Raw genomic sequence first — 19,861 nt, forward strand, 5'->3', positions numbered from 1 at the left:
AACACTGGTTGTACTCAAGTTTGAGGGGCTGAAGCCAGGGTAGCCATGTCTCAGTGTTTCCTTCCCTGGCTGCAGCCACAAAAACCTTCCTGTGCCTGGGTCCTTTCTTTCAGAAAAGTTCTCAGTAAATGGCATGCCATTGCCAATATCTGAATCACATTAACAAAGACAGTAGAATGGAATTGGTTCCCAGCAAAATGTTGCTATTAACTGGAAGTTGTTAATATCAAAGTTGCACCCACTCTGTTAGTCATTTTTTCTCCTTCTACGGTCTGCACAATTGAACACATATTACTCAATTCATCTCTGTGGTGGAGCTGTGCTCCACATAGGGTCAAGAATGGGTTAAAGGTGGCCAGTTTAGTCCCAATGATCCCAAGAGACCATTCCAGTATCTGGAATAGCCAAAACACAGTTCCGCATCAGATGGGGAGACCATCTTGGAGTATTCCCCTGGGTATGAATCCACTGCTTTCTGGGCCCTTTTATGCTGGAGTTATTAGTGCAAAGGGGCTGTCAAACATTGGTGAAGTAGGCCCATGTTAATTAAGGCACTTGGCTTTAAAGACAAAAGGATTCAAAAACAATCCTATTACTGTTTTTATACACTCTCTAAATTAAGACATGTAGAATACATTAAAAATACGTGAGGATGTAAAGACACTAATTTGGGATTTCACAAATTTCCTGGTATAAAGAAACTAGAAGCAGATATGCTTAAACACATACAAGAGGAAGGGAAAATGGAAAGAAGGAAGGTAAAGGTGGAGACAAAACATGTACTCTTTCCACTTTGCCTGCTTTCAAACTAGAAAGAAAAGCAAGGGATAAGTGGGAGAAAGAGAAACAAAACCTTTTTTTCTTTGGAATTCTCCTGGACAAGCTCATATCACAGGGAAACTCTGACAATAGGCAGAAGAGCATTAAGGAGAAAAGCCTGGATAAATAGGAATCTTATCTAAATTAATCAGATATGAATAAGCACGTGGCTTCATTTGGCTAGATACAATTTGCATTGCAGCCATTTGACTGTGACATAATCATGTACTTAATTTGCTTTTACATTCCATCCAGTGGAGGGCTGTGGTTCCGTTCACATATAAACTAGCCAATACATTATAATATGTTTGTGTGTAGTGTGCTTGGTGCATATCTTTAAAGTCAGATACTTTGCTTGCAGGATCAAGCCATTAGTAAGCAACAAGGATTTATTCCAAACACTCTTGGGCAAATGACATCATTCATAACAGCATAATCTTGAGATATGTTTTGCATTGAAATTGAGAGGGGGAAAAAAGAAATCACATGTCAATTTAAAAATATTTAATAGATTAAAAATTTCAGCTTGCTATTGTTTCCTCTAATTATTTTGATTTAGTTTCTCTACTTTAAAAATATTTTTGCAAGGTGAATTACCTATATGTAAGCAGTGTCTGAATGAGCTCTCCCCTAACAGCAAGTAATGAGCTGGGGAGGGGAAAAGGCTTCAGGACCAGACTGTATTTACATAGAATCATAGAATCATAGAATATCAGGGTTGGAAGGGACCCCAGAAGGTCATCTAGTCCAACCCCCTGCTCAAAGCAGGACCAATTCCCAGTTAAATCATCCCAGCCAGGGCTTTGTCAAGCCTGACCTTAAAAACCTCTAAGGAAGGAGATTCTACCACCTCCCTAGGTAACGCATTCCAGTGTTTCACCACCCTCTTAGTGAAAAAGTTTTTCCTAATATCCAATCTAAACCTCCCCCACTGCAACTTGAGACCATTAATCCTCGTTCTGTCATCTGCTACCATTGAGAACAGTGTAGAGCCATCCTCTTTGGAACCCCCTTTCAGGTAGTTGAAAGTAGCTATCAAATCCCCCCTCATTCTTCTCTTCTGCAGGCTAAACAAGCCCAGCTCCCTCAGCCTCTCCTCATAACTCATGTGTTCCAGTCCCCTAATCATTTTTGTTGCCCTTCGCTGGACTCTCTCCAATTTATCCACATCCTTCTTGAAGTGTGGGGCCCAAAACTGGACACAGTACTCCAGATGAGGCCTCACCAATGTTGAATAGAGGGGAACGATCACATCCCTAGATCTGCTTGCTATGCCCCTACTTATACATCCCAAAATTCCATTGGCCTTCTTGGCAACAAGGGCACACTGCTGACTCATATCCAGCTTCTCATCCACTGTCACCCCTAGGTCCTTTTCCGCAGAACTGCTGCCTAGCCATTCGGTCCCTAGTCTGTAGCTGTGCATTGGGTTCTTCCGTCCTAAGTGCAGGACCCTGCACTTATCCTTATTGAACCTCATCAGATTTCTTTTGGCCCAATCCTCCAATTTGTCTAGGTCCTTCTGTATCCTATCCCTCCCCTCCAGCGTATCTACCACTCCTCCCAGTTTAGTATCATCCGCAAATTTGCTGAGAGTGCAATCCACACCATCCTCCAGATCATTTATGAAGATATTGAACAAAACCGGCCCCAGGACCGACCCTTGGGGTACTCCACTTGATACCGGCTGCCAACTAGACATGGAGCCATTGATCACTACCCGTTGAGCCCGACAATCTAGCCAGCTTTCTACCCACCTTGTAGTGCATTCATCCAGCCCATACTTCCTTAACTTGCTGACAAGAATACTGTGGAAGACTGTGTCAAAAGCTTTGCTAAAGTCAAGAAACAATACATCCACTGCTTTCCCTTCATCCCAGAACCAGTAATCTCATCATAAAAGGCGATTAGATTAGTCAGGCATGACCTTCCCTTGGTGAATCCATGCTGACTGTTCCTGATCACTTTCCTCTCATGCAAGTGCTTCAGGATTGATTCTTTGAGGACCTGCTCCATGATTTTTCCAGGGACTGAAGTGAGGCTGACTGGCCTGTAGTTCCCAGGATCCTCCTTCTTCCCTTTTTTAAAGATTGGCACTACATTAGCCTTTTTCCAGTCATCTGGGACTTCCCCGGTTCGCCACGAGTTTTCAAAGATAATGGCCAATGGCTCTGCAATCACAGCCACCAATTCCTTCAGCACTCTCGGATGCAACTCGTCCGGCCCCATGGACTTGTGCACGTCCAGCTTTTCTAAATAGTCCCTAACCACCTCTATCTCCACAGAGGGCTGGCCATCTCTTCCCCATACTGTGCTGCCCAGTGCAGTAGTCTGGGAGCTTACCTTGTTCGTGAAGACAGAGGCAAAAAAAGCATTGAGTACATTAGCTTTTTCCACATCCTCTGTCACTAGGTTGCCTCCCTCATTCAGTAAGGGGCCCACACATTCCTTGGCTTTCTTCTTGTTGCCAACATACCTGAAGAAACCCTTCTTGTTACTCTTGACATCTCTGGCTAGCTGCAGCTCCAGGTGCGATTTGGCCCTCCTGATAACATTCCTACATGCCCGAGCAATATTTTTATACTCTTCCCTGGTCATATGTCCAACCTTCCACTTCTTGTAAGCTTCTTTTTTATGTTTAAGATCCGCTAGGATTTCACCATTAAGCCAAGCTGGTTGCCTGCCATATTTACTATTCTTTCGACTCATCGGGATGGTTTGTCCCTGTAACCTCAACAGGGATTCCTTGAAATACAGCCAGCTCTCCTGGACTCCTTTCCCCTTCAAGTTAGTCCCCCAGGGGATCCTGGCCATCCGTTCCCTGAGGGAGTCGAAGTCTGCTTTCCTGAAGTCCAGGGTCCGTATCCTGCTGCTTACCTTTCTTCCCTGCGTCAGGATCCTGAACTCAACCAACTCATGGTCACTGCCTCCCAGATTCCCATCCACTTTTGCTTCCCCCACTAATTCTACCCGGTTTGTGAGCAGCAGGTCAAGAAAAGCGCCCCCCCTAGTTGGCTCCTCTAGCACTTGCGCCAGGAAATTGTCCCCTACGCTTTCCAAAAACTTCCTGGATTGTCTATGCACCACTGTATTGCTCTCCCAGCAGATATCAGGAAAATTAAAGTCACCCATGAGAATCAGGGCATGCGATCTAGTAGTTTCCGTGAGCTGCCGGAAGAAAGCCTCATCTACCTCATCCCCCTGGTCCGGTGGTCTATAGCAGACTCCCACCACTACATCACTCTTGTTGCACACACTTCTAAACTTAATCCAGAGACACTCAGGTTTTTCTGCAGTTTCGTACCGGAGCTCTGAGCAGTCATACTGCTCCCTTACATACAGTGCTACTCCCCCACCTTTTCTGCCCTGCCTGTCCTTCCTGAACAGTTTATAACCATCCATGACAGTACTCCAGTCATGTGAGTTATCCCACCAAGTCTCTGTTATTCCGATCACGTCATAGTTCCTTGACATCACCAGGACCTCCAGTTCTCCCTGCTTGTTTCCCAGGCTTGTACATGAACACATTCACTCTGCCTAGGTGTCCAGCAGACAGATTTGTGTTGCCAAAGTGACCAATTTTGCTTGCTATTGGGTTACAAATCACTATAGAGATGCTAATAACTAAACTGTATATATTTAAGTTTATTAATCTAAATTTGAAAATAAGAACATAAGTACATAAGAATCGCCATACTGGGTCAGACCAAAGGTCCATTCAGCCCAGTATCCTGTCTACTGACAGTGACCAATGCCAGGTGCCCCGGAGGGAGTGAACCTAACAGGTAATGATCTAGTGATCTCTCTCCTGCCATCCATCTTCACCCTTTGACAAACGTAGGCTAGGGACACCATTCCTTACCCATTCTGGCTAATAGCCATTAATGGACTTAACCTCCATGAATTTATCCAGTTCTATTTTAAACCCTGTTATAGTCCTAGCCTTCATGACCTCCTCAGGCAAGGAGTTCCACAGGTTGATTGTGCGCTGAGTGAAGAACTTTCTTTTGTTTTAAACCTGCTACCCATTAATTTCATTTGGTGGCCCCTAGTTTTGATATTATGGGAACAAGTAAATAACTTTTCCTTATTTACTGTCTCCATACCACCCATGATTTTATATACCTCTATCATATCCCTCCTCAGTCTCCTCTTTTCCAAGATGGGAAATTTGGGTTATTTATGTGTTGTTTTACTTTCAAATCAACCTTTGCAATTTTGGATAATTTAAGCAGTATACCCATATAAAATGTGATCCACAGTGCGGAAATGATGTGTACTGCCAGCAAGCACCTGGATTGCCCATGCTGTGCTGGAAAAGCTCTTCATCCTTCTAATCAGAACCAATTCTGAAATTATGGTGGACACAGATCATCGGCCTCTATTAGTTTATCAGACTGAAACAAGTAGCATTATAAATTAAGATTGAATTCATAAATTAAAACTAAAAAGTGATAACCTATATGCAGAGTTTTGACCATTAACTAAAATAATAAAACAAACATTGAGGCTTGATTGTTTCTTATGAATTATTAATTTACTGCAGTCATCTTCCCCAAAGGGGGGGGAAAAAACCCAGCTTAACTAACAAAAGAAAATGGTCTTTTAATGATTATTCTAGCGACCTTAACATGAGCCATTACATTAAACTGTAGAAGGAAAGAAACTTTCGATTTAATTTATAAATCATTGATAGTATATTTTAATTGATGTTATTATTTAAATTAGATTTGTTCAAGAATAATGTACAATCTGCCATTACAATTTTTATTAATGAGAAATTAAAATTAAAAACACCAAGCAATTCTTCTGAAAAAGATCACCCCATTACAGTCTTAACATTAAATACATTTTCCTTAAAATTATCGACAGAAATAATCAAACAATTTGTGGATACCAACATAACTATAAATTGCCATTCTGAATGTGCAAAAATAATTAGAAAATTACATGGGTAATCAAATTAGAGAAAAAAAAATCAAATAGTGAAAACCAACTGAAGTTTTCCAAAACTACTCAATTGCCATTTCCCCCTCATTTCCTCTCTGCACAGAATCCTATTTTGTTAGTAAAGTGATTTTATAGTATCCCTTCTGATTAATAACATTATTTTAGTAGATGAGTAAACAATGTTTATTTCACATTAGTTGCAGCCTAAGGGATAATTGGCTGGTCTCTTTAAAAGTTCTGTTTGAGAAAATGAAGGACTAATAACACTGTTAGAAGAGTGAAATGAGTTCAGACAAGTGACAGAACTGCTTTCTAAAGTTAATTATGTTTGCTTTCCCCTCTCCCTCAGTATTCATTACCTTTAAATGGAGCCACACATTGGCAGAAGTAATTACCAGGTTGGTCAATGCAGGTGGCTCCATTCTTGCAGGGAAATGAGGCACACTCATCTAGATCTGTTTCACATCTTGCACCTTTGAAAAGATTTTGAGATTAGTAAGACAAACAGGTGTCAATTTATAGTTCTTCAATTTATACTTCAAAAATCTCAAATGACTTGTGATGAGAAGCAAGTCTCAATCAGGCAAATAAGGACTTCACATATATTAGTGTCACACTCCATTTATTTCACCTCACCACAAGCCACAACAACTTCTTTCTGAATTACTAAACACTGACTAATCTTCCCTAGGTGTGGAAGCATTCAAGGCCTGTTTAGATGTGACCTAATTTATCTTGTACTGTTTAGTTTACAGATGAAGTCAGTGTTCCAGTTTGTTGGAATGCAAATGAAACATTAGGCTAGGGTAGATAAAAAGAAATGAGAAGGAAGCACCAGGAAATTAGTCAATAATATCTCAATGGGCTAGAAAGCTAGATACTTTATTGATGCCACTCACCAGCAAAGCCAGGTAGACAGATACATTCATATCCACTGATGAGGTCTTCACAGGTTGCATTGTGGAGACAGGGTGATGAGTGACATTCGTTTATGTTGATTTCACAGGTTGTGCCTATAGACGGATGGGAAAGTGTAGGGGAAGAGGAAATTATATAGCATCAACATATTTCAATATAAATATGTATTCTGTTGTATTTAAAATAGTTCACCTATTGAGAATTTTCTGTCAGAAACATTATACCTTGAGTCTATGCCTCTAAAGCAATATTCTGATATTTTATTGTTTGAGTTATTTATTGATTTTTCCAATAAAGACCTAAACACATAGTCTTCACTGTCACTGAATTGATTCTTATGACTTAAGGCAGGCAATTTCCTTACCAATTTATATCAATATATTAAAAAAATAGAAAGCAAATGGCAGCGAAATAGAATGCATTTGCTTTGACATGGAGGGAAATCTTCATTGTGTTCTTGATAAGGCAGTAAGTAAACTCTCACAAAATGAAAGAAGAAATGTTATGTAGACAAAAAAAAAAAGTTATATCATCGTCTAGAACATAACTACTTAACTACCACATCACCGTAAGTAACTAAGAGGAACAGATATTGTGTGACTAATATTTCTGAAAGAAATTCATTTCTTGTAATTTAAGACACAATAACTGAAAAATGACAACTTGAAAAGCTCTGAAAGTTTAAAACTGTTCTAACAAATAACAGTACAAACTATACTTGTTTTGAAAACAAAACAAAAATCCTCCAAACCACTATCAATCAAAAAGTAAGATTTTGCCCTATATTTGAAATGTCTGTTACACTGGTATTTCAGAAAATCTAAACACCTGCGTCATTTCAGGAAGAATGAACCAAGAAAATGTATGCATTTTAAATTCCTAATGTGAACTGAAAGAGCAGAATAACAGCAGATACTAATAAATATACTTGATTAATCAGTCTAAGTCCGTACACCACTTTACTGCTGAAATCAATTGCATGTATGCACTGAAAATAAAGCTTTCTGTCCCAACAAAAGTGTATAGTATTAACCAATTACATCCAGCCTGCCAGAAAATTCAAACATTGAAAGAAAACAATGTATATTGCACGGTAAATGTCATTGCTCCCAGCTGGTGCATTTATAACAGCTAAGCTTCCAGCCAGAAGTAAGCACTCATTCACAGGATGCTAAGAAGGTACAACACAGTAATGGTATTCAAGATGTATTCATGCAGAATTAAACATATTTAAAAATTCAGATGAAGCTAAAATGAATATGTAAAACTTATCACCTGAGTATTAACTTCTAAAAATGGTGTAATAACAAACCCTATTAACCTTCAAAAATCATAGTGTTCTACAAATTCTTTGTTACCTTGAAATCCATCACAACATAGGCAGCTGAAGGCATTGAGATGATCAACACAAGTGGCACCATTGTGACAGGGGTCACTTAGACACTCATCCACCTCAATTTCACAGTTATTACCTGGAAATAAGCAAAGGATTCACTTCATTAGAAATATGTCACTGTTGAGTCACCAGTGCAACCAGAAACAACAAAATCTAATAACCAAGGTTATGTACACAGAGATGTTTTACCAATGAGTCTCCAATTGCTGGCAGGGAATTTCACTTTTTGCGAGGCCAGCAAAGAAGAAAACAAGGTCTAAGACTGCAGAGATTGAAAACACCAGTGAGACGGCAAGAAGGGGAGACAAGCCTTGCATCCCTGGAGTCGGGGTTTTTTGAGAAAGCTGAAGACACCATGGAAAGCCGGTTTGGACTGGCACAGAGGGCGCCAGGAGAAGAGGTCCCCGAACGAAGCACCCCCACAAGGAGCCTGGGACTTAAAACCCTCCTGAGAGCTGGAGCAACTTGGAGATCACAGCGAATCCTTGGACGACCTGGGCCCAGGACAGCACTCCCATCCACCCTTCCTCCCTCTTCTTTTTACATTACACCCAGCTTGGCCAGCTTTGGGTTGGGCATATGTGAGTATGAAAGTGGGTTAGGGCTTGGGGCACTAACGCTTTCTTCCTTCCTTTGAGTGATATGGAAGCATTTCCACCACTCTCCGCAGTTATTTTATTATTTTATCAATAAAGCTTTAAAATTTAGACCGTTGGCGTGTTCCATTATCTCCTCCCTTAATGATCCTGTGGCCTCAGACTGATCACCTGACGCTTCAGGCAGATTTAACAGAAATCTGTCACACTGGGTTGTCCACCTGCTGCCAGTGGGGGCCTGGAGCTGTGGGAGGCTCCTGCCATTGCCCCATGGTACCACACAAGGTACTCCATGGCTCCTTGCCTCCACAAGCGGCAGGGGACCCTGCAGTTCCTAACCAGCACTGGCTGAAGTCACGGAGGTCTTTGGAAGTCACGGATTCCAGAGTAGGGAGAAGTAAATAAGCAGGGATCTGTAGTGGGACCAGTCCTGTTCAACTTAGTCATAAATGATATGGAAACAGAGATAAACAATGATGTGGCAAAATTTGCAGATGATACAGAATTACTCAAGATAGTTAAGTCCAAAGCAGACTGCCAAGAGTTACAAAGGGGTCTTAGAAAACTTGGTGACTGGGCAAGAACATTGCAGATGAAATTGAATGTTGATAAATGCAAAGTAATTCATTGTGGAAAACATAATCCCAACTATACATACAAAATGATGGAGTCTGATACTATGTGTACACTGCACTTTCATTGGTAAAACTTTTGTCAATTGGGATATAAAAAAAACCACATCCCTGACCGACAAAAGGTTTGCCAATGAAAAGTTCCGATGTGGACAGCCCTTTGTAGGCAGTAGATGCTCTCTCGCCGATAAAGCTACCGCCACTCATTGGGGGTGGTTTCATTTTGTCACCAGGGAGCGCTCTCCTGTCGACAAAGAACTGCTACACTGTGAACCTTACAGCAGCAGTACTGTAGGGGCACAGCTGTACCACTGTAACTTGCGCTGTGTAGACTAGTCTAAATTAGCTCTTACCACTCAAGAAAGATCTTGGAGTCATTCTGGATATTTCTCTGACAGTACCCACACAATGTGCAGCAACAGCAGTCCAAAAAGCTAACAGAATATTAGGATCCATTAGGAAAGGGATAGATAATAAGACAGTAAATATCATAATGCTGCTGTATAAATCCACGGTATGCCCACAACTTGAATACTGCATGCAGTTCTGGTTACTCCATGTGATGCTGGCAAACCAGGTGCCAGCTCAGGTCAAAACCCCAAGCTAAATCATGTATGTGTTAGGATAGATCAAACTGTTAAATGTATAAGTGTATATCAGATGTTTAAACCTCAAGAAAATTAGTGGAATGTTAGTTGTATTATTTTCACTTATCTGTCCTGTGATGCAGCAGAAGAGTGATTGAGGGGAGGTATATAAACTCCAGGATGATCAGGCCCTTATTCTCTGTGGACTGAAGAAAGGTTACTACAGGTTAATTAGAGCACCTGTAGCCAATTATGTAGCTCATACCCCACCCCCACTGAATGGGGGAGAAGGGAATGGAGAGCTGACTGTAGTTTGGGGGAGTACTGTTATTGACCAGAGGATCAGAGTAACAGAGGAAGGGAAACCTTGCCCAAGGAGATCAGAAGGACTCTCCTGGCACAGAAGATAGAGACACCCCTCCACTCTCCCCGCCAAGGGGAAAGAGGGTAAGAAGCCCATAAAGCTGAAGGGACTGAGACCCAGAGTAGGGGGCAGACCAGGTCCCTTCCCTACACCCCTTGTGTCCCCCACCAGGGCACTGGCAGAGCTGTCAATGCTCAAGGATAGCGGCAAGGGGTGTCACTCTGACCCATCACACAAAGGAAAAGTACGGGACCTACCATAATAGCATTGACCATTTGCCACAGTCCCTGTTATAATGTAACGGCAAACATTTACATGGTGTATACCCATGTGATTAAATAACCCATCAAAGAAATATTTTGAAATGCTAATGAAGGACTTACAGACTAACAGAAAATACTAACTTCAAAGCAAGAAGCCATTACGTGATGGTCAGAGGTCAAAAGGCCAAGTGTATTCCTCACTCATTGTCATCAAAGGAAAAGCCCACATGGATAAACACTGTCAGCTTGTTTTCTGTATGAAGATACTGTAAATATGGAATTCAAAGAAAGATCCTTTATGCCTGGACTGTTTGTATTCTGACAGGGTAGAATAACATAAGAATGGCCATAGTGGGTCAGACCAAAGGTCCATCTAGCCCAGTATCCTGTCTTCCGACAGTGGCCAATGCCAGGTGCCCCAGAGGGAATGAACAGAACAGGTAATCATCAAATCATCATCTCCTGTCGCCCATTCCTCAGTTCTGGCAATGAGAAGATGGAGATCCCCAGAGTTATTCTGGGTAACCCTGAGAGACTTTTGGGAAACTGGCTGAGTACTACATCTCTGTTACCATTTGGAATTACAGACTGACTCAGCTGTACACATATTTTACCTGCTTTAACCTCTTAATAACTCTCATTTTGTCCAGTTTGTCTGAGTGGCAAGATAGGCTGGAGAGTCTAAAGGGCCTGTCTGTGTCTCCATGGTAAGACTGGTATAGTGATCCATGAGTTAACATTTTTTACTGACTTGGTGAAATCTAATTATATTACACACCATTAGTTTGGAGTGTCTGCCCTTATTTTCTGACAATGTAACCTGAAGCAAGCACTCAAAGTTGTGAGCCACTCCAGATAGCATGAACCCCATTTAAAAAAAAGATATATATTAGAATTGGAAAAGGTACAGAGGAGAGCAACAAAAATGATTAGGGGCATGGAACAGCTTCCATGTGAGGAGAGATTAAAAAGACTGGGACTGTTCATCTTGGAAAAGAGATGACTATGTGGGGATATGTTAGTGGTCTATAAAATCATGATTGATGTGGAAAAAGTGAATAGGGAAGTGTTATTTACCCCTTTACAGAACACATTAGCAAGGCATCACCCAATGAAATTAATAGGGAGCAGTTTTAAAACAAAGAAAAGGAAGTTTTTCTCCACAAAATATACAGTCATCCTGGGGAACTTGTTGCCAAGGGATATTGTGAGGGCCAAAATTATAACTAGGTTAAAATAAGTATTAGGCATGTTCATGGAGAATAGGTCCACCATTGGCTATTAGCCAATGTGGTCAGGGATGCAACTCCATGCTCTGGGTGTTCCTCAGCCTTTGACTACTAGATGCTTGAACAGGACAACAGAGGACGGATCGTTTGATAATTGCCCTGTTCTGTTCATTCTTGGTGAAGCATCTAGCATTAGCCACGGTCAGAAGACACTGGGCTAGATGGACCACTAGTCTGACCCAGCATGGTTGTTCTCATGTTGTTATATATTATGAAAATAATAAACAAACCAGCTGTAATACTGAGGTTTGATGTTTGACTGCTGTACTAGAATAGTAATTTAAAAAAACAACAAACAAAAAATAAACAATGTATCAGTTATGAAAAAGAACAGTTAGTCATCTACAGCAGCTGTGATTTTTCAAGATGTTCTGCACACGTGGCTTCCACTCTTGGTGCGCGTGTGCCCCACTCATAGGAAAGAAGTTTCTTTAACAGCTTAATCCACTAGGACAGCACATGTGCCCTGCCTGCCTTGCTGCCCCCACTCCTGAGAGCATAAAGAATGGAACCACCTCAGCTACTACTCAGTTCCTTCACTGCCCTGAATCTGGATCCAAGATTCTGAGCTGTGGAGAAGGAGGTTGGGTCACAGGATCCACATATACTGAACATCTTGAAGAGTCACAGTCACAGTGAGGTAAGTAACATGATTTCTTTCCATGTTTGCTGAGGGTAAGACAAAAAGAAATCAGTTTAGCATGCAGCAAAGGAGATTTAGGTTAAATATTAAGAAAAAACTTTCTAGCTATAAAGGTACATAAGCATTGGGACTGGCTACCTAGGAATGGTTTGCAATCCTCATCACTAGAGATTTTTAAGAACAGTCCATAAGAACTGATCACATATTTCAAGGCACAATTCAAGGTGATGTGGCCCATTAACACCCCTCAAGTCACTGGGGAGGTGGGAGGCAGAGGTGGGGGAATGCTATTGGGTTATATAGATTGTTGTTATAAGCCATAAATCCACTGGCTCTAATCAGTCCATGATTTTTAGTGTCTAGCAAAGTTATCAATTTAAGCTCCCAGGCTCATCTTTTAAAGTGTTGGGCAGGTGCCTTTGAGGATGCGGACTGATAGGTCAGATATAGAATGATTACATTCTAAGACAGGTATCTCTCCCTTTTCATTGTATAGGGAGCTGGGCAGCTATCTTGGCTTTGTGGATTTCAGTGTTGTTCCATAATTCTCTAGCCACCAAAAAGTTTGGCACTGTGACGGTCCTAACAGTTGCAACACCTAAGTCCCTTCGTGGATCCCATCCATAATACCTAAACTGGTATTAAACACCAGTTATTGCAGTGGAATACTCTCTTGCAGTCTGTAGACTCTACAACTGGGTAGGCTTGTGTGCGAGTAAGCAGAGGCTGCTTTCACCTTTTTTTTACGCCTTTCAGAATGGAGAGGGGTAACTAGTGGTGTTCCCCAAGGGTCAGTCCTAGGACCAATCCCATTCAATTTATTCATAAATGATCTGGAGAAAGGGGTAAACAGTGAGGTGGCAAAGTTTGCAAATAAAACTAAACTGCTCAAGATAGTTAAGACCAAAGCAGACTGCGAAGAACTTCAAAAAGATCTCACAAAACTAAGTGATTGGGCGACAAAATGGCAAATGAAATTTAATGTAGATGAAAGTAAAGTTCTGCACATTGAAAAAAATAACCCCAACTATACATACAATATGATGGGGTCTAATTTAGCTACAACTAATCAGGAGAAAGATCTTGGACTCATTGCGGATAGTTTTCTGAAGACGTCCACGCAGTGTGCAGCGGCAGTCAAACAAGCAAACGGGATGTTAGGAATCATTAAAAAAAGGGATAGAGAATAAGACGGAGAATATCTCATTGCCCTTATATAAATCCATGGTATGCCCACATCTTGAATACTGTGTACAGATGTGGTCCCCACTTCTCAAAAAAGATATACTGGCATTAGAAAAGGTTCAGAAAAGGGCAACTGAAATGATTAGGGGTCTGGACCAGGTCCCATATTAGAGAAATTAAAGAGGCTAGGACTTTTCCGCTTGGAAAAGAGGAGACTAAGGAGGGATATGATAGAGGTATATAAAATCATGGGTGGTATGGAGAAAGTGAATAAGGAAAAGTTATTTACTTGTTCCCATAATATCAGAACTAGGGGCCACCAAATGAAATTAATGGGTAGCAGGTTTAAAACAAATAAAAGGAAGTTCTTCTTCACTCGGTGCACAGTCAACCTCCCTGCCTGAGGAGGTCGTGAAGGCTAGGACTGTAACAGGGTTTAAAAGAGAACTGGATAAATTCACGAAGGTTAAGGCCATTAATGGCTATTAGCCAGGATGGGTAAGGAATGGTGTCCCCAGCCTCTGTTTGTTAGACGGTGGAGATGGATGGCAGGAGAGAGATCACTAGATCATTACCTGTTAAGTTCACTCCCTCTGGGGCACCTGGCATTGGCCACTGTCGGTAGACAGGATACTGGGCTGGATGGATCTTTGGTCTGACCCAGTATGGCCATTCTTATGTTCACCTAATCAGACTCACATGGCTAAATTGTATGTTACTAGTCCTGAATTACCTTATTTTCTGTGGTTTCGGACTACTTAGTCTCTGCTCAAGAACAGATGGTAAGCCATGCACTCCAGCCAAGTCTTTGATGTGCGGCTTCGAGGAGAAGTCATTTACTACTGTATATCAGTTTTCTTCCATATTAATGATTAGTTTTCAGTTACTGTCAGGGCTGAACCTACCTATAAAACCAGGTGCACAGAAACAAAGATAGCCATCCAATTTATCTTTGCAAATGCTGAGTACTCCACAAGGTTGTGACAGGCAATCATCAATGTTTACTTCACAAAACTGACCAGTAAACCCTGTCAAAATAAAAAAGTGAACAAAAATTAAATTTAGAGCAAAATACAAGTAAAATTATTATCATTTTTTATCGAAGAAGACAAACATAAATGAGATATGGACCTGTTCCTGACATTTTGTTTTATGTGGCTTTCTAGTCATTACTTATATCCTTTGAAATTCTATCTATGGTACGATAAAATACTTTGCCCTTTCAGCACTTCTCAGGCAAATGAATCCCAGATACTTTTCAAATGTGTATAATGTAAAGCAGCATGCAAAAGCATGGCTACTTTTAATAATCACATAACTTCCACATATGCTAGGTGCTGTCAGTATCTTGTTAGCAAAGAGTGTTTGGAATCTCAGCTTTTCCAAGGGATTTTATAAAGATATACTCTTACTGAATATTATGTGCCAAATTTCTATAAAAATAAACATTTGGGGCCAGATCTTAGCCTAAGTTAACGGCATTTTGTGCCTTAAACAACCTTAAAGCTGTCCTAAAGATGCAACTGAGATTATCCTGCTCTGAGAGAATCCTTAGTTGGTACAAATATGACATAGCTGACTTTATGTCAATAACTCCCAGCCCCAGAAGATAGGGTGCTTTTTGGGTTAATGGCTAAAGCATTTTGCAAGTTAGGAATCCTCACTTGTATAACAGTCTCTAGTATTCCCTAACATTCACATAAACAAAATTAATATGAGGATGGAATATCATAGTAACATTAATCAATAGCAAATATTTTATTGGTGATGACTGTATGTATTAATGACGATTTTAAAAAATCAGCTTATTATCTCAAAATCTTAAAATGCACAGATCTTTGTTTAGCTAGTATAAAACTGAGACCTAAATACTTAAAAGAAAATACTGCCACATTTACACTACATGAAAAAACAGAGTAGAGTTTGGGACCATAAAACAAAAGTCACACAGATAGATATTTGCAAAAAGTTTGTCAGCAAAACAGAATCAGCAGGAATGCTTAAAATCATATAAAGATGGTATAAATTATATACCATCATATAAAGATTGAATAAAAATTCAATTAACAGCCACTTATATAATTCCCCCTATAACCCATCAATACATACTTGACATTATAATTTATTTTCCAGAGGTGTCCCATTTAAATTCTTCAGGTATTTTTTTTTTTGACAAGCCCAAATGCTTCATGGCAAAAGTGATTCTTATCCACCAAACTGCGATACTTAAACTCCCCAGGGAGATCTTCACAGTTTCATTCATTCAATTCATTCTGACATGGTCCATCTACACAATGACTTACAGGAATTTAACAACATTGTCCCTTATATCCTAGATGTCAGATACTTCTGAAGCTATGTATTAGAGCTTCACAATAAAGGCTACTGTCTGGGTCACAAGGATTAGACGTACATTCATTCGCTGCTACTAAACAGCTATCACCAATAAAAAACTTAAAATAATGTTAAATAGTCACTATCAAAATTAGGACTAGAAAAACCTAAATAGAACTGAAGGTTCTGATAAATCCACAAGTTGGGGCTTGATCCAAACACCAATGAATTCCTCAGAACAAATCTGTATCATCACTGAAATCCTTGTACTTTAACTGGTGGCCATGTTCTTCCCAAGTGCTAAATCTACTCCCCTAAAAAAAATAAAAACAATCCTGAAAGAGATTAAATAATTTTACAACCAAGGAGTATGGATTCCAGACCTGAATGCCCCAAAAATTCAGGTGCATTTGGATTTGGGGATGTCTATGATACCTTGGCAGTTGATTAGCTGTTAACTTCTATATAAAACCACATAAATCACTATTGTAGCAATGTGTAGATACAAAAACAACAACAATGACCATCACCACCACCACCAGCCAAAACCGTGTGAGCAGCAGCCTGCCTCAAATGAAGGGGAACTTAAGGGCAAATTTTTGGAGCAAGCGCATCCTTTCAGGAGACAGGCCACAAATGCCAATAGCACCACATGCATACTGTCAGGTGTCTGCAAGATTCTGCAACCCAGCTGACTCTTGCTGAGTGCATTGAGAAAGGCCAAAAATACTAACAGGAGCTACCTATTTAGGTTTTTACAATTTGCCCCTCAGTGTAGAATCCTAGATCATCGCCCAGTCCCTGTTATTCAATGCTGCCTGTGGAAAGATGTTGGTGTTTGATCTTATTTAAATCTCCAACATAGAAGTCAAGGATTCCAAAACTGGTGGTTGCTCTTGCTCCATCATGGCAACTGCTAAGATTCCTCCCCCCGCCCCCAGAACTGTTTTGCTAGAGTTTTTCAGAATAGTGAAGGAGACAGTATAGCATCCCTTATGAGCACAAAGGACATATACCTGAATTCTGAAATAGAGACCTGTGGTCAAAAGACTGATTATATATCCATTAACTGATTACATATTCATTAGCAGATTTTGGATCAGCCTTCACAGTTGCATCATTTTCCAGCAAACCACATTGCCCATATGTGGACTGGGTAAGCAACACGCTGCCAGGGATATTATAGGTGGCACAGTTAGCAACACCTATAGTTAAGTTGGGCAGACACTTTCTGAGACCCTACTTTCAGTTGCTTATAACTTTGCCAAACTTTGACCACTCAGACTGAAATCTCCAATGTTGGGTATCTGCCACAGGCACAATTTTTTGGAAAGTTTGAGCTAAAATGTTTCAGTCATTTCTCAGAATGAGATAAGGAGAAAATACATTGTTTTGGCTACATTAAAAAAAAAGTCTTATCACCACTTCATTCAGAACTCCAGCACATCTATGCTTTGGAAAAGAGACTTGAAAAATGCATGATGCAAATGCAGGGGACCAAATTAAGTTCTTTATATCATTTCTTAACTTTTGAGTGCTTGAATTTGTAAACTTAATATTCTTATACCTTTTTTAAGTAATATTAAATAAACTGCATGCTGTCACAGAAGAGTAGTTAAAGAACTTTTCTCTCCCATTGGGTTCATGTTCTCCCATAACAAGAGGAAGACAAGCATGAGGCCATTTACCTCAAGCACTCTCCTTCCTGGACATCCCAATTTGGTACAGAAAAACATTCTCAATCAGGCCTGAAAGTCTGTGTCCATTTTATTTGGTTTTATGTTGCACAAAGAATTCCCCCAGGGTTTCAGTTAAAGCACAGATTTTTCTGCAACCAGATGAAGCAGGAGGTTGTGATGTAGTGGAAATTCACACTTCATCCAATAGGCCCATTCTACAGGCAGTAGCCACCCAGTTTTTCTATATGCATACACTACAATACCCCAGCATGTATTTTGTACCATAATTCTGGTCACTAGTGGGTACTGTCTGTGTGACATTATGATAGCCTTGTATAATGGAAAATGACTCATCTCACACAGCAGAGCATTTCTGGTGGAAATATTACTAGGGTAATTTCCTTCACTACAAATATTTCCTCTATTCCTTCAGTCTGGCTTCTGGCCCTTGCACTTCATTAAAATTGTTCTCACGAGTGTCTAAGGACCTCTTCCTAGCCAAAGATTAGAATCAGTACTCCATTCTCATCCATCATAATCTGCTGGCTGACGTTGACACAGTTGACCATACTTGTCTTTTTGAAATCTAATCCTCCCCTGGATTTCATGAATTTGTCCTTTCCTGGTTCTCCTCCAACTTCTCTAACCACTCCTTCAATGTTTTGTTTGAAGAATATTTCTCATCCCCCCTGTAGTTTTCTGTGGGAGCTCAATCCTTGACCCTTCCCTTTTCTCCCTCTAGCTTGTCTCTGGGCAATCTCATTCTCAAATACAATCTCATCTGTCATCTCTGTGCTGATGACTCACGGGTCGACCTTTCTGTTTTGTACCTATCTCTTTCTGACCAAGTTAAAATCTCAGTCTGACATCTCATCATAGATATTCAGCTGTCAATTTAAGTTCAACATGACCAAACTAAACTCTTAATCTTTTCCAGCCAAGCTCTTCCCATTCTCAGTCACCATGAACACCACCACCATACTCTCTGTCACTCAGACCCACAACTTGGGTGTATCTGTGACTCAGCCCTTTCCAGAGATCTTCCAGATCATGTCTAAATCCTACTGTTTATTCCTGTATCACATCTATATACCCATCCTTTCCTCACTGTCTATCAAATAAATCTCTTGTTCAGACCCTCACAATCTCACATCTGAACAACTGTGTGTTTCCTCCTCTCTAGACTTGACAAACATAATCTTATCCCACTTATGCCCATTCAAAATTCTGTCACAAAGATCATTTTCCAGCTTAGTCATTCACGCTTCTTACCTTTCTCTTTGCATTCTGACCACCGTCTCCACCTTTTCCACCACATTAAACATAAAACTAGCCTTTGTTTCCAAGGCACCTTCATGGTCTATACCCAAAATATCTATCATGATCGATATGCCATTAAGACATTAATTACCCATGTATGCTCCGCCAATGTCATCAGCTCTCACCACTCATTTCTTACATTTTCGAACAAACACCCTTTACACCTTTTCCCCTGCCACAAACTCCTGCATCAAAGGAGTTTCCTGTAAAGATCTATAATGCCAGCTCATTGACTCCCTTTATCTCTCTCCATAAAACTCTCTACTGCCAACAATAAAAAAAAAAATTATATTAAAAGAGGTTAGTCACATCCCCAAAACATTTTTTTCCCAGTGCTGTGTCCACTAGTTATCATATTAACCCTATTTTGTCTCATTGTTACCTTGCAGTTTTTGTTTCCCACATACACCTATCTCTGGTTTTCTACTTAGATTTTAAGCTTTTGGGGGAAGGTGCAATCTTTTTTGTAGTGTGTTTGTACAGTGCCTATCACAATGGGACCCCACACAGAGCTGGGATCCCAAGGTGTTACTATATTTCAAATAATAATAATTAATAATAAGTGGGAATAAAGCTGATATTAAGAAGATCATTCTAATGATTTGTTCCCTGGGGAAGTTCAACAAAACATTCGACTTTATTTCTCACTCTTGCCACATTACCTTAGGGAATTTATAGTTCAAACCACTGCTCTCTCCATGGGCTAAGCTCCCTTGAGGATTATATTTCTCATAATGCAATGCAGATTTCCCTCTGACTGAGCTGTGTGGTTCATTAAAGGGAGATGTAATCTGGCTAGGAAGCCTATAGATCAGCCTATAGGGGAGAATGGAAGCATAAGTCTCCTGAATTACAACTCCCATAAGATAATGCATTACTATGGGGA

At 40.3% G+C, this 19,861-nt stretch overlaps 2 protein-coding genes across 2 annotated transcripts in view; both read right to left on the reverse strand.

Moving 5' to 3' along the window:
• Window positions 1-8,166, reverse strand: part of LOC140908685 (EGF-like photoreceptor maintenance factor) — a gene marked incomplete at its 5' end in the record, with an annotated part of 102,992 nt that extends 94,826 nt beyond the window's left edge. Inside the window, 3 exons of the mRNA XM_073336354.2 lie at window positions 6,129-6,242; window positions 6,669-6,782; window positions 8,046-8,166. Coding sequence (XP_073192455.2) covers window positions 6,129-6,242; window positions 6,669-6,782; window positions 8,046-8,166 — 349 coding nt within the window. The remainder of the gene's footprint in view (window positions 1-6,128; window positions 6,243-6,668; window positions 6,783-8,045) is intronic.
• Window positions 8,167-9,986: 1,820 nt separating this feature from the next.
• Window positions 9,987-19,861, reverse strand: part of LOC144930392 (uncharacterized) — a 243,295-nt gene continuing 233,420 nt past the window's right edge. The window contains exons 6-8 of the mRNA XM_078851961.1: window positions 14,548-14,670; window positions 10,667-10,791; window positions 9,987-10,104 (exon numbers count right to left, since the gene is read on the reverse strand). Of these exons, the coding sequence (XP_078708087.1) occupies window positions 10,736-10,791; window positions 14,548-14,670 (179 nt within the window). The 3' untranslated portion in view covers window positions 9,987-10,104; window positions 10,667-10,735. The remainder of the gene's footprint in view (window positions 10,105-10,666; window positions 10,792-14,547; window positions 14,671-19,861) is intronic.

The sequence above is a fragment of the Lepidochelys kempii genome, chromosome 3 (assembly GCF_965140285.1).
Source record: "Lepidochelys kempii isolate rLepKem1 chromosome 3, rLepKem1.hap1, whole genome shotgun sequence".
NCBI lineage: Eukaryota > Metazoa > Chordata > Testudines > Cheloniidae > Lepidochelys > Lepidochelys kempii.